Here is a 14,031-nt window from a genome sequence, read left to right as displayed (position 1 = left end):
TGGCCAAAACCATTCATAGAATGAAAATGTTGCACAGGGTTGCCTATTGCCTTATTCAAGGCATTGTTTTAGAAAAAGGAAATAGGAAGCACAAAGTTCCTGTTGGTTGGTGAAAATGATGGATGTGCAGATTCCAAACGCTACATGTAGAGATAAGTCTGAACTTGAGTCCAACTTCACTGGACTGTCAATATATCTGAATAAATCTGTGGGACAGAAAATATATATTCAATACAGGACTCCTCTCAAAAAGCCATCAATCAAGTAATGCATTTGGTATTACCTTACCTTCCTTTTTATGTCTTTCAACATATAAAGTTCAGAACCAAACAAGATGTCACACTAGTATTTCAATTGTTAATATTTATTATTATTGGTTTATATACACAAATTGGTTTGCAACTCTTGAAAACGATGTTCAAATACAATTTGGTATGTAATCTACAGAAGAATTGCTATAATTGTGTTGATCTTTTTGAGAAAGGATAACCAAGTATGTGATGAGGGGTTTGTGGTGGGGCTAGAAGTTCCTCTAGGAACGAGGTTTAAAACCCAAAAGCTCAAAGGCCTCTAAACTAAGATAGACCCCAATGGAACTGGAACAAAAAGGCATCATGTTCTTCTGCAATCCACTAGGTCAGTTTACACTGGAGATATCTGTCAACAGACCACTTCAAGGGCTTGGTTACTTAAAAATGAAACAGTACTTTAGATTTCATTAGTGATTTCCTGTTCAAATTAAAAACGCTGGATCTGATGAAAGAAAACTCACTGCTAAGAAAAAGATAGAAAAGTTGTTGAAATGAGCAATTACTGCCACATTCCACACATTGAGGTAGATCTGATCTTAATCAAGGAGTTGTCATTACTTAGTTCTGTATTCAGTATGCTGTAATCGTTTCGAGTTTTTATTGCGCTACATATAAACCAATACATAACAAAAGCTAAGGGAAGCACTTACACAACACCCTATCCTCCCAATCCCACCCCCCAGCTGTAGAAACTACAAGTAAACAATCTATAAGAAAGATGATTGAAAAAAGTTATATCAAATCTTGAAAATAAAGAAAAATCATAAAAAATAGAGGAATACAGAGACAGAGCGACAGACAGACAGATAAGCCAATTCATAAATGAATAAATATATTCAACAGGTTGCAAGCCAGAGATGAAACAAAGCCCCTGATATTCTCTTTTAAGTACAAACAAGGCTGTTTTTTTCTGAAATCTGACTATTGTGCAGTATAAGAATGCATGTTGGTAGGAGTTCAGGTTTTACAGTTCATTCTAGCTTACCAGACAGTTTTTTATATTCTTCACGTGTAATTTGTTCTTTAAATTTTCATACAAAATAATTGCAGTAAGATGTTCAAGGAATTACTTAAGAAAAGACTCGTTTTATCACCAAACTCTTCAATAATGCGATCCAAGTCATTATTTTATTACTATAACATCTCAAAAATCTCTTCTAATGTCAGTAATATTCTTTGAGCTCTGTATGCAAAAGCAGCCATCTCGTTTGTTTATGTCTGTGTTATCTCTGTCGTGCATGTGCTGTGTGTATCGCTCAGATCTGCCTTTATTTATATATTTTTTTTTTCTTCTCTCGGCTCTTATGGGTCTCACTTGGCCATTGAAAGGTTTTCTCTGCTTTTTCCAGAGAAGAAATGACTAGAGACCTGTGCTTGATGTCGGACCGGAAAGGGAAAATTGCAATGTCGGACCTGGTTAGACATAGCTAAGGCATCTTTATTTCAATACTCAAGTACGTGGCAATATACAGTACGATGGTAGCACACATGTGCAAAGTTTTACAATGATATAACAAAAAAAATTAAATATTATCATGCTAATCAAAAATAGTGCTCCTTTATAATCAACCCCTTCTACTGATAAAAACCAGCACTGTGAATAAATCCAAACAGTTCTGTATTTCTACTACGAAAATATTGCACTTTAAAAACTACTTCTGTAATTGAAATATCCTGCTGTAAATGTGCTTATCTTTGAACTATTACTCTGCTTAAATACACAATATAGAATATTTAATCTAACAAAGTAACATTTTACCTCTCTGAAAGTTAAAAAAATAATAACAATATTTCAATACATCATTGCATTGAAACTCGGTCCTTATCTAACCTGAGACAGCTGATCATGAATTTGGGTTTTCTCTGTCCAACAATATTTCTAGACAGCCCTACTTCTTTAACCAAAACAAGGCAACAGCTTTAGACACCTGATAACAAGCAGTGGTTTAAAAAAGTCTTTAAACATTGTGGGAGTCTTCAAAATATCTATCAAAAGCTCTGGGTGTTGGACAAGATACATTAAACCTTTGTAATTGATCAGGGTACAGAATAAGCAGCTTCTTCATATTTTCTTATTTTTATCATTACTGTGATTGGTATTATACTACAGTACCCATCTTCTTGATGTTAGTTACAGTGCGTCTGCAAAGCTTATGAATGACACTTGTGTGTTATTCTGGTGTGGGGTTCTTGTGTTGCAGTCCTGCATTCCACCCAAAGTACTGCTTTTTGCCGGAGCATGTGCTCTTTCCTGGAGACGTGTCGGCCACTTCAGTGCAGGAGTTATTATAGGATGTGAAAATGCTAACGACGAAAGCCAGGATCATCACAACAGCTGCAATAATCCAGACCAAGCGATGCTGTCTGAAAACCTTCGGACACAGTCTGTCAATATAATCCAGAGCTTCTTCAAATTTGCTGTAAAATAAACAGGGAGAATACAGTTTACTGTTAGCACATGTTCTATAGCACGGGGCACTATAACATGACTGCTGCTAATACACAAATTGCATACATTTTCCAGGCTGTGCACTTTCACTATACATGTCTCAAATGTGTATTTTTGATAGAAAACTGTATTTTTATTGTAAAGCATGTGATATGGTATTGCACTAGGTTAAAGAAAAGTTATCAGTTTGTTTGCCTTGCCTTCCTCGGTCATTTCACCCCAGCAGTGTATTCTGGTTATTCATGGAACACGAGCAAGGGCTGCGTGAAGTAAGCCCTGGTATTTGAAATAGGAATTATGTGCTTGTGACTTCAGGAAAATGACATGCTTTCCCTTTGGCTAGTGGAGAGCCGCCCTCATGGAGGTGAGACCGAACTGACTGGCCTCCAAGGCTGGGAGCATGTATGGTACCCCCAGGGGGAACTTGGAATAATAGAGAAATTTTTAAGAAAGATTTGGCCAGGGGTCCCCTCTGGGTCTCTGAGAACCTTCCTGTCTGAGTACGAGGCCAGCTCGGCTGGGCCTATGGTGGGGAAGTAAACATCACTTGCCCACAGAGGGAGATCGTTGCAGAGGAGGAGGGGAGGAGGAGGGGAGCATGGAGGAAAATGAAAATGCAAGATAAAGAATTTGTCCGTCTCAGGGCTTAAATAGGGAGGTTTAATTGGTAGATTGCTAATGAAACTAGGGAGAAGCTCTGGCCCCTGTCATCCGAACAGCACCTGAGGTTACAAATGACAGGAAAGAAGCCAGTGAATAGGTTGGAGACAATCTCACCATCCAGGTAAAATGACCCAGGAAACATGGCTTGAAAACAGATTTTTTCAGCATAGTGTAGTAGCAGATATCATGTTTTAAAATGAAAATACATGTTTGCTAAAACCAGTTGGGTGTTGAAGGAATATACAAGAAGGTTGCCAGTGTGTATTATTTTTTACTGAGAGGGATACTGTAAGTGTATCAGTGCATTTTATTGTACTTTTCATAAATTTCTGAAGAATCGTCCAAACATGTCTTTGAATGGGAAGACTCTATATTCACTTCAAGGTCATACCTGCTCTTTTTATCTTCTATTTCCTTTTCCATTTGTGTTTCCATTTCCAATTCTTTTTCCTTTTCCTTTTCTTTTTCTTCAGCTTCTTTTTTACTTTTATCTAATTTCTCCTCCTCTTCCTTCACTTCCTGTAGTTCTTTACTTCTCTTTAACCCTTCTTGATACCTGAGTTTAAATCAAAATACACTTGCAGCATTTTACAATTATACAGCCCTGACAAGAATCTGTAAAGCTCCATTTAAATAAAACATGTATGTCTATTTCTAAACAAGGTATGCAAGTAACTGTGACAGAGCAGCAAGTGATCAATTAACTAACTGACTGGCCACATTCTCACATAGTGACTTTGTAGTCCTGGGCAGGGAATTAATCTCTTCCTTGCAAAACACCAATCAACCCCACAATACACATTGAACAGTTTAATCAAAATTAGACAAGCGGCTCCCAGAACAGCTAATAAAATTTAGCTATCCATCAGCACTGATTTTAACACACGTTCAGCTATGGTCTTTTGAGTCTAGCTTACAACCAGTGGACAAGAAGTATCGCAACTAAGTAAACCTATCAAAAACAAAAAACAATTTCATATAGATTATCATAAAGAGAGATGGTGTGAACGTATATAAGCTAATTTTATGAAACTCCTAAGAAAAACTCATAAGCTTCTCAGTACTTTTAAGAAATGCTGGTTTTGGATCTGTTGACAATTCATTTCCTGTGCAAGGTATTTGACTCAGCATTTGCCATGTATTATTGTAAAACTATGAAGGCACATTTACATGCCAAAAAACAGAGAACAGCTGATATAAAATATAACGGTTGCATTATTTGTGTTTGGCTGTGCCTTGGTTCAGAGTTCATTAAGAAACCTCCTCACCCTTTATTGTAGGCATCTTCCTCAATCTTGGCTTTTATCTCCGACCTGATTTCATCCTGGTTGCTTGGAGGCAGGGCAGGGGCAGGAACATTTTCCTGATCCCGACTTTCTTTTCCACTATATTGTTTAAAACAGGAAAAGAAAGTTACATCTCTTAATTAGGGTTAGTGTTCCATTCACATGTTTAGGCAGCTATGCCAAGCAAGAGTACAATAATTTTTTCCACCACCGGCTCTTGTCATGTTCTGTTGAAAACATTTGGAAGAACAATACATACTCTTGAAATAGTGCGTTCAAAGCACTTCAAATGAAAGCGGAAATATACCCTGTACAAATGTACAACCATCCCCTAGAAAAAAAAAAAAAACTCCCCCTTTGAGTTATATATCATAGGTTCATATGATTACAGTTAATGTGTTAAGTGCACATCTCCACAGTGCATACAGTAGTGTTCTATACATAACAGAAATACAATTCTTAAATCAGTGGCATCCTTACAAAGATAAAACAATACAATGATGAACAATATTTCAAGCAATTTCCTCCAGGTCATGTTACCAAACTCAAACATCCTGTCGCAGCGGAATATTTGTCTTGAAAGAAAATCTGAACTTATCAATATTTTGTTTGGCTATAAACCATTGCTCAGGGTGATCTGACCCAGCCATTTTGAGAAAACTATACTGTGTTTCTATGAAGTCTTAGCATGACTGGTTAGAATGGAAAGTGTAGTGCTCAAGCAAATATAGGAGACTGGAAAATACTGATATTTTAATCCCCTAAAGCAATTTGTAAATGTGGCTAAATTTGGACGCATACAGTAGTAACATGCATATCTGCTTACCATTGACAAGACTGTATTAAATCCTTGCCAGTTATGAATGAATACTGTTGCCCATATTATATAATCTGGGGAATAATTGGTGCTCACTCACATTTAACTCCCGTTTTATTCATATTTCTATACCTATGCATTTATATAACAATATACATTTTCAAGCAGTATAACACATCCTTTTAAACACTACTTACTTCTCAGTTATAGGTGCACTGTTTCTCCCACTGTTCACCTCACACTGGAAAACACAAAAGCAACGTTTTGAGTACATTTTCTAAAACTATAACACCAAACTTCAAATTAAAAATAGCTTTGGATAGTCTTACCCATTGACCTGTCACATACAATCCATCACCATGGTTACAAGTAGCAAGTTCTGTGACTTAATTCCACAATCTTGGGTGACTTGAGAGATCTGGTGTTTCTTATTATATCATAAAACACAATTAGGTAACCTGAGTTCTCATATCACTATTTCTAATGACCTCTATGCAACTATGTAATACTGACAGCATAACTCCCTTCATGCCTGGCGACCTCACATGTGGACAGTTAAGAAACTCTCTTCTAGTCTTTATATGGGGACAGATGGAAGACACAAATGCACGAGGACCTCCTATGAGGATGCAATGTTTTCTCCATATAAAGCAAAGGAAAAAAATTGCAAAATATTCTCAATGAAAAATATATTTATTAAGAAACTAATTTTTTCCAGCTATTTTCTATATTTAATGGTTTTAAGGTCCTTGTTATTTTATTGTCAGTAAGTAGCCCAAGGCACTCCACAGCGGCTCCAGCATTCTCCATATCCACGGCCATCTCCAATACAGCATAAAGAGGTGAACTGAGCAATATGAATTAACCTGAACCGCAGAATCAGTGGCGTAAACCATACATTAAAGAAACTCTCTGCTCTCCCTTACACACCAATGGAGGTAATGATGCGTTGGTCGGGGCCCCGGGGGACTGGTTAGGGATATTCAGCAAGTTGAATTTCGGGACCACAGCAACGCTGACCCTTCTGCGTGGCAAGGCCTGGGAAAAGAAGATGGCGCTTAATAATTCTCACTCTTCCTATGAAGAATTTAATTAATGAACAGTTCCATTTCATTTCATATTAATTAACTGTTTTTCCTTTGCTGTCAAATGTTCATAAACTATTCTAGACTATAGTTATATCAAACTGATCTTATTTAAAGTCCTGTGAATAAGACCCAATCTTTCAAATGGTACTAGCGCTATTAACATAAGCAGTAAACAATATGGACTATAATCCAGCTCATCCACTGACAAGTCACTTGATTTCTCTCTATTACAGTCTAAACATGTCTAAACTGTGTAGAAGCACAATGTATTGCACCACAGGCAGGATATCAATCATTTCTAAAATAATAAACAGAACAGTATTGCTTTACAGGAATGTTCTGAGAGACGCCATACCTTTCCTAGGGTCAAAGACATAGATCTGGACGAACGGGGCACACCATCTTCTGTAATTTAAAAACAAAAATGGAAAAGGTTTTTTTGCAAGGGAATGACTTATACTGTATTCAGCTAAATATATACCCCTGCCACCCCCTTCACTCCCTCCAGCCCCATGCCTCACCTATTTAGTGCTTCACTCAGAATCAGTGAAAAAACACATTTTCATTAGTAGGGGGTTCATGCGGTCATATTAATATGTAAACTTGAACAAGCACAGATAGTACACAAATACTATAAACAACCACTATTTTACTTTTGTGTTGATTAATGTACAAGAACTAGACATAAGTTAAGCAGGCTTACTCATGTTTTAATGAATTAACTCCTAAACCTTTAGTAGTTTCAGAATATTACCTCCACTGTCATTTGCTCCGTAACGACTTGAATTCTGGTTTGCCAGCTTTTTGTACTCAATAAGTTCTGCGTGATCCTTTTCATATGTTCTCTTTAAATTTTCCACATACTGCATCATCACTTCAGTAGCTTTTGACATCCGTTTTTCCTGAAATGCAAAAAATGAAGATAAAAAAATAAATAAAAAAAAACATAAACAAAATGTGATTTACCAAGTCTCACATGCACTGTACATAGACTTTGACTGGTGATGCAATAAACAGGTGAGTTTCCGAATGCTTACCTGCCGTACAGCTCCAACCATTTCCGCTCGACTGGACAGCCGGGATGCTAGACGATGGAACACTGCTATCGTCTCCAACAGCCTCTGATATGATTCCCGTTGCTCACAGTTCTGCCATTGCAGGATTGATCCCTGCAAACGGTATGAACAGGTCTGAGCTCAGCGTGCTCAAAATAACAACACAAAAATACTGTTTCCAACAGTCGTTCAAATAGCTTTGATCAGTGTGTGCGTCTTCCAATACTGCAATTACAGTACAGGGTGGTGTCAGATCATGGTCTTTATCATTTAAATGTCTGTTGACATTATAGTATTGCTGTCATGTTAGTCACAATGAGGGATGAAGAACTTCATCTGTTTTTTTTCCATTAAAAATGTCAAAAGAAATCCTGACATCTACTACAACCGTGCACTCAAAGGTGGTTAGTTAATTCAGCATGCCTGATTTATGATTTGAAAACTTTCAATGAATTAGAAACTACAGTAGATTCCTTTTATCAACAGGAATATACGGCACAGTATATTTCCTTTGTTATCCTGTATGCAACATGGAGCACTTATCAGTCTTTCATTGCACATGGAAGGAGGTAGGTCTCACTGTGCTGGCATGGCAAGGCTGGTAGGGTGGACTTCACACTCTGGTTATTAATGATGTGGATTTGAATACCCTAGGTTTCAAGTGCACCTTAATGACTCCTTTGAAATCTTCCAGCTCCTTGTCAGTGTTGTCCTCAGTCTGGGCTCTCTCTCTCTCTGCTTGGCGCAGTCTTGTTTCTAGAGTGTAGCTGTCGTTTCGAAAGGCCAGGGAGAGCTGGACAAAAGCATTCTGTTGGAAAATAAGTGCTGTTTAACCGAGAGATTATCATAATCCACAGAACAGGTGACCTGACGTGCGATCTTTGATAATTAATACACTTGCATGAATGGGTGAACTGGGTTGTAGAATGTGAAAAGGAAAGTTTAGTGTTTCCATGCTCTTGAATTGCCTTCTATATTGGTATTTTAGATTACATGTATATAAAAAAATCCCACACAAACAAAAGAAATGTGATCAAGTTCTGAATTCCTGTCCCTTTCCATTCATTTCTGAAATGTGAACCAGCTACAGAAAGCTTTAAACATGCAATAGAAAGCTGGCAAAGCAACTTTCCTCGCAAATGTACTATAAACACAGAGCAACAGGTCAGCTTCCCTCTGCCTATCTGTGTATCCGTTTGTCTTCTGGGTCAGTTTGACTGAATGCCATTCTTTTCTAACTTTAAAACAAATAAACAATATCAACAGAATCCAATCCAATGCACTCTGTTGTTAGTATTTAGCTTTTCCAAGGAATTCTGATAACTTGTCTTGAGACTGAGAGTTTAACCCAGCCACACTGCTAAGGATTTAAAGCCAAATGCTGACCTTTGAACAAGCAGAGTCAGTTCATAAACCTCCTCCAGGGAAAAGGAGGATATGGATTGCACGGTGTCTCTTAAACTCAGATCCACACAGTTTACATTTTCACATCATTTACAGGAAGCACAGTCCCTGAATTATAGACTTCCTCATGTGACTTCATTCTCAGCTACATTGTCCCAAGGTACAATTAAAAAAAAATAAAGCAAACATTAGTGACATGATAGACAAATGGAATACTGATACCAACCTCAACTTCTTTTTCAGTGAGGGGAGGTGCACTGCAATGGAAACAATAATATTAATGCCCTTCCTATTACTATTCATCTTGTAAAGGTGTTTGTAGATACAATTATGTTTTGCTAAGAGACCTACAGTGGCTTGCGAAAGTATTGACCCCCCCTTGGCATTTTTCCTATTTTGTTGCCTTACAACCTGGAATTAAAATTGATTTTTTGGGGGTTTGTATCATTTGATTTACACAACATGCCTACCACTTTGAAGATGCAAAATATTTTTTATTGTGAAACAAACAAGAAATAAGACAAAAAAACAAAAAACTTGAGCGTGCATAAGTATTCACCCCCCCAAAGTCAATACTTTGTAAAGCCACCTTTTGCAGCAATTACAGCTGCAAGTCTCTTGGGGTATGTATCTATAAGCTTGGCACATCTAGCCACTAGGATTTTTGCCCATTCTTCAAGGCAAAACTGCTCCAGCTCCTTCAAGTTGGATGGGTTCCGCTGGTGTACAGCAATCTTTAAGTCATACCACAGATTCTCAATTGGATTGAGGTCTGGGCTTTGACTAGGCCATTCCAAGATATTTAAATGTTTCCCCTTAAACCACTCAAGTGTTGCTTTAGCAGTATGCTTAGGGTCATTGTCCTGCTGGAAGGTGAACCTCCGTCCCAGTCTCAAATCTCTGAAAGACTGAAACAGGTTTCCCTCAAGAATTTCCCTGTATTTAGCGCCATCCATCATGCCTTCAATTCTGACCAGTTTCCCAGTCCCTGCCGATGAAAAACATCCCCACAGCATGATGCTGCCACCACCATGCTTCACTGTGGGGGTGGTGTTCTCGGGGTGATGAGAGGTGTTGGGTTTGCGCCAGACATAGCGTTTTCCTTGATGGCCAAAAAGCTCAATTTTAGTCTCATCTGACCAGAGTACCTTCTTCCATATGTTTGGGGAGTCTCCCACATGCCTTTTGGCGAACACCAAACGTGTTTGCTTATTTTTTTCTTTAAGCAATGGCTTTTTTCTGGCCACTCTTCCGTAAAGCCCAGCTCTGTGGAGTGTACAGCTTAAAGTGGTCCTATGGACAGATACTCCAATCTCCGCTGTGGAGCTTTGCAGCTCCTTCAGGGTTATCTTTGGTCTTTTTGTTGCCTCTCTGATTAATGCCCTCCTTGCCTGGTCCATGAGTTTTGGTGGGCGGGCCTCTCTTGCCAGGTTTGTTGTGGTGCCATATTCTTTCCATTTTTTAATAATGGCTTTAATGGTGCTCCGTGGGATGTTCAAAGTTTCGGATATTTTTTTATAACCCAACGCTGATCTGTACTTCTCCACAACTTTGTCCCTGACCTGTTTGGAGAGCTCCTTGGTCTTCATGGTGCCGCTTGCTTGGTGGTGCCGCTTGTTTGGTGGTGCCCCTTGCTTAGTGGTGTTACAGACTCTGGGGCCTTTCAGAACAGGTATATATATATACTGAGATCATGTGACAGATCATGTGACACTTAGATTGCACACAGGTGGACTTTATTTAACTAATTATGTGACTTCTGAAGGTAATTGGTTGCACCAGATCTTATTTAGAGGCTTAATAGCAAAGGGGGTGAATACATATGCACGCACCACTTTTCCGTTATTTATTTTTTAGAATTTTTTTTAAACAAGTTATTTTTTTCATTTCACTTCACCAATTTGGACTATTTTGTGTATGTCCATTACATGAAATCCAAATAAAAATCAATTTTAATTCCAGGTTGTAAGGCAACAAAATAGGAAAAATGCCAAGGGCGGTCAATACTTTCGCATGCCACTGTACATCGACAATCCTGTAGAGACCTGCTCTTTTCACAATTTTCTACAAACCAAGGTTCAAGTGCCTCCCTTAATAAAAAAACTAAAAAAACTAAAACGATATAAACCCATACTTTACCGAGTTCTTTAACAAAGCAATCACAGATCTAACATGTCTGTAGACAGCCTCTTCAGTTAAAGATTAAAAACTGGAGACAAGTTGTTCCTTCAGAATTGAATCATATGCGTTCTTGTTTTTTAACTATCTACAAAAATATGTTTAAAGACATTCTGAACAGTAAACAATCTACGTCTTCCGTTGGAGTAATAGTGCAATTTGTTTTAAAAATAATCTGAATGCCCCCCCCATGGTTACAATGTTGCATACCAGCCAGGTAGGGATCTGAGGACTTTGAGTTTGCGAAGCATGACATCAGAAATGTTCGGCATGACATCAGGTTTTTCTTTGGCTTCCTCTTCTATAGGCGGAGGAAGGGAAGGTAGAGGAGAGGTGCCTGCATGGAAGGACCAGGGTTAGGGTCAGTTCCTGGTTTCCAATTCCCATTCCCCATCAATTCCAACACACCACTAATCAAACTGGCAATGAACTGTATTCTGTTAAAATGAGCTTTTCACAGTGGCCACAACTTCAACAGAAGTCATTGTTAGTCAGTTAAATTGGCTTTGAATGAAAGCAGTTGAAAAATCACAACAATTATTATGTTGCTAAAAATATCGCATCCAATTCCTTCGAAGGAATTGGAATCTGGAACTTATTTTAAAAAGGAATTGGGATTGAAAAACAGGAATTGACCCTAACCCTGGCATGTGCATAATCAGATGAATCACTGTTTAACATAACTGCTTGCTTACAACACTCAAAACACCAGTCCTTAGAATAACATAAGTTAATATGTTATGTATAATGTGGCTCTCACTGTTATTAGAGATGTCATATCCTGCTGTTTGGGTTGCTCAAACTGTAAAATTATTTATTTTACAATAGGAGACGCCACACATACAACGTGTGAACTTCTTAGAAATCACAAAAACAAAGACTGTTCTCAGAAACTGCTGCTAAACATAAAACAGTGTTGTGTGTGTGTTCTATGCATGGGATGACATCAATACAGTACACAGAACACAATGTGTTGGAATTGTGACAGATCCTTAGTGGCGATTGGTTAATTCCTCACACATGCTTTATAATTACAGTACAAATGTTTCAGGTAATGCCTTTATCAAAACAGAAAGAAACATGTTTTTATGCTGTCTCTGTATTGTTTAATGCGAATGCCAAATGAACTGTTTTACCTCTTTCTTGTTCAGCTGTTTCACTGAGATCCGGCAACTTTAGTCCAGCCATGGTTTGGTTTCGCAATAACTTATTTTCCTAAACAAACAATACAACATATTTACCAGCTGCGCAAAGTGCCTGCCTACTGTTTGATGACATTAGAAGTTACCAGAATATAAACTCTGGGCTTAAAACACTGAAGTCAGTCCATTTTGACAATTTTATGACATAAAATGATTTGCAGCTACAAATAAACATCAGAATTGTCTCTGTGCTATTCAGAACATGCAAACTGTTCCATCAAAAACTGACTAGGGATCAGCTTTAAGAATCATGAGGGTGTAGCAGCATGTTTACTACACTTGCAGGAAGATTTGTATTACAGCACAGTTCCAGTGTGCTGCAGAAAAGACACACATGCTTTTTAAAGCCGTGAAAGAACTAGGAACTGGTTCCAAGTTTTGAGAATCAAATTCACTTTAACATTGACTAGTTTTAACTAGTGATCTAATGTCCACATGCGAGACACTAACAAATAATTATAATAATATGGAAATGAAAGATTTCCAAAAAGCTAGCAAAACTAATCTTTTGCAATATTCAATATAAAACCTTGGTAAAAATTACCTTTTCAAAATACACCACAATTACTTATCCCTTAATGTTAACCCACTTATATCAATGATCTGAACTATGGAGATAAACATTCATTGTTTTTTTTTTTTTTTTTTTTTTGTAGGTAGGATCTTCCATGCTTAATGGCATCCTGACATTTCAATGTCAAAGCAGTTATATGGTTTGTGCTGTGTGGCACCGATGTTTAAACTAGAGAGGGAAAAAAATTATTCTCTGTGTCAACACTGCCCCCTAGATGCTTACCTCTCTTAGCTTGACTAGTTTCTGCGTTTTGACTGGCTGCACAGGGAAGTCTTTGTATCCTGTAGATTTTAGCAGTGGACTACCAGGTTTGTCATACAAACTCTCGTCAGTCATGGTGGGCAAATCCTGGGCTCCGTTTCTCAAGCTTGCCTGCTCCATGCCATCCCAAGACACAGCTCTCATGACAGGCAGGCCTGAGCTAAAGGATTTGAGTTCTGCTGTACAGGGGCCCTTGGGGTCCTTGTGGGCTTTAGTCGGGGCCTTCTGTCCGGGGTTTAGAGGGCCGGCAACAGATTTCTGCGGCTGTGCTTTCCCCAAGGGACAGTCACTGTATTCCACAGATCTCTGTACCCTGGCAGACTCCTCTCCAGTGTTTGTAACAAGTCCGAAGCAAAGCTTCCTGCTCTCAGTGTTTGGAGGGTTGAGTCGGGGATCGCAGTTCTTTTTTTGTTCTGACAACGCTTCTTTGGAGTTTCCGTGGGAGCCGGGCCGAGGTGAAAGCAATCCTTGAGAAATCTTCTGTTCCTCGTTGACTTGTCGATCCACCAGTCCCTTTCTGGAGCTCTGGGAAAAAAATAAATAAATAAATCAACTTAATAGCAAGTATATGGAAAAAAAAAAGCTTCAAAAATGTAATTTAAAGTGCAGCAAGAGATATTTTTAATGGATATGGTTGTGCCATATTTTGATTTAATCAATGCCAAGGTGTAGTTTACCTTCAGTTTCCCTGCTCTATTACTGCTCTGTGGGAATAATTTGGGAGAAGATAAACAGAAGTCTTG

At 38.3% G+C, this 14,031-nt stretch overlaps 1 protein-coding gene across 1 annotated transcript in view; it reads right to left on the bottom strand.

The window, feature by feature from the left end:
• Positions 1-1,703: 1,703 nt before the first annotated feature.
• Positions 1,704-14,031, bottom strand: part of LOC121295000 (inositol 1,4,5-triphosphate receptor associated 1-like) — a 31,424-nt gene continuing 19,096 nt past the window's right edge. Inside the window, exons 12-24 of the mRNA XM_041219264.1 lie at positions 13,250-13,813; positions 12,388-12,466; positions 11,462-11,588; positions 9,300-9,330; positions 8,337-8,477; positions 7,652-7,783; positions 7,369-7,516; positions 6,970-7,019; positions 6,457-6,564; positions 5,724-5,767; positions 4,692-4,808; positions 3,815-3,979; positions 1,704-2,729 (exon numbers count right to left, since the gene is read on the bottom strand). Coding sequence (XP_041075198.1) covers positions 2,483-2,729; positions 3,815-3,979; positions 4,692-4,808; positions 5,724-5,767; positions 6,457-6,564; positions 6,970-7,019; positions 7,369-7,516; positions 7,652-7,783; positions 8,337-8,477; positions 9,300-9,330; positions 11,462-11,588; positions 12,388-12,466; positions 13,250-13,813 — 1,953 coding nt within the window. The 3' untranslated portion in view covers positions 1,704-2,482. The remainder of the gene's footprint in view (positions 2,730-3,814; positions 3,980-4,691; positions 4,809-5,723; positions 5,768-6,456; positions 6,565-6,969; positions 7,020-7,368; positions 7,517-7,651; positions 7,784-8,336; positions 8,478-9,299; positions 9,331-11,461; positions 11,589-12,387; positions 12,467-13,249; positions 13,814-14,031) is intronic.

The sequence above is a fragment of the Polyodon spathula genome, chromosome 19, assembly GCF_017654505.1.
Source record: "Polyodon spathula isolate WHYD16114869_AA chromosome 19, ASM1765450v1, whole genome shotgun sequence".
In the NCBI taxonomy this organism is placed as follows: domain Eukaryota; kingdom Metazoa; phylum Chordata; class Actinopteri; order Acipenseriformes; family Polyodontidae; genus Polyodon; species Polyodon spathula.
This window is presented reverse-complemented; position numbering and strand designations above follow the sequence as displayed.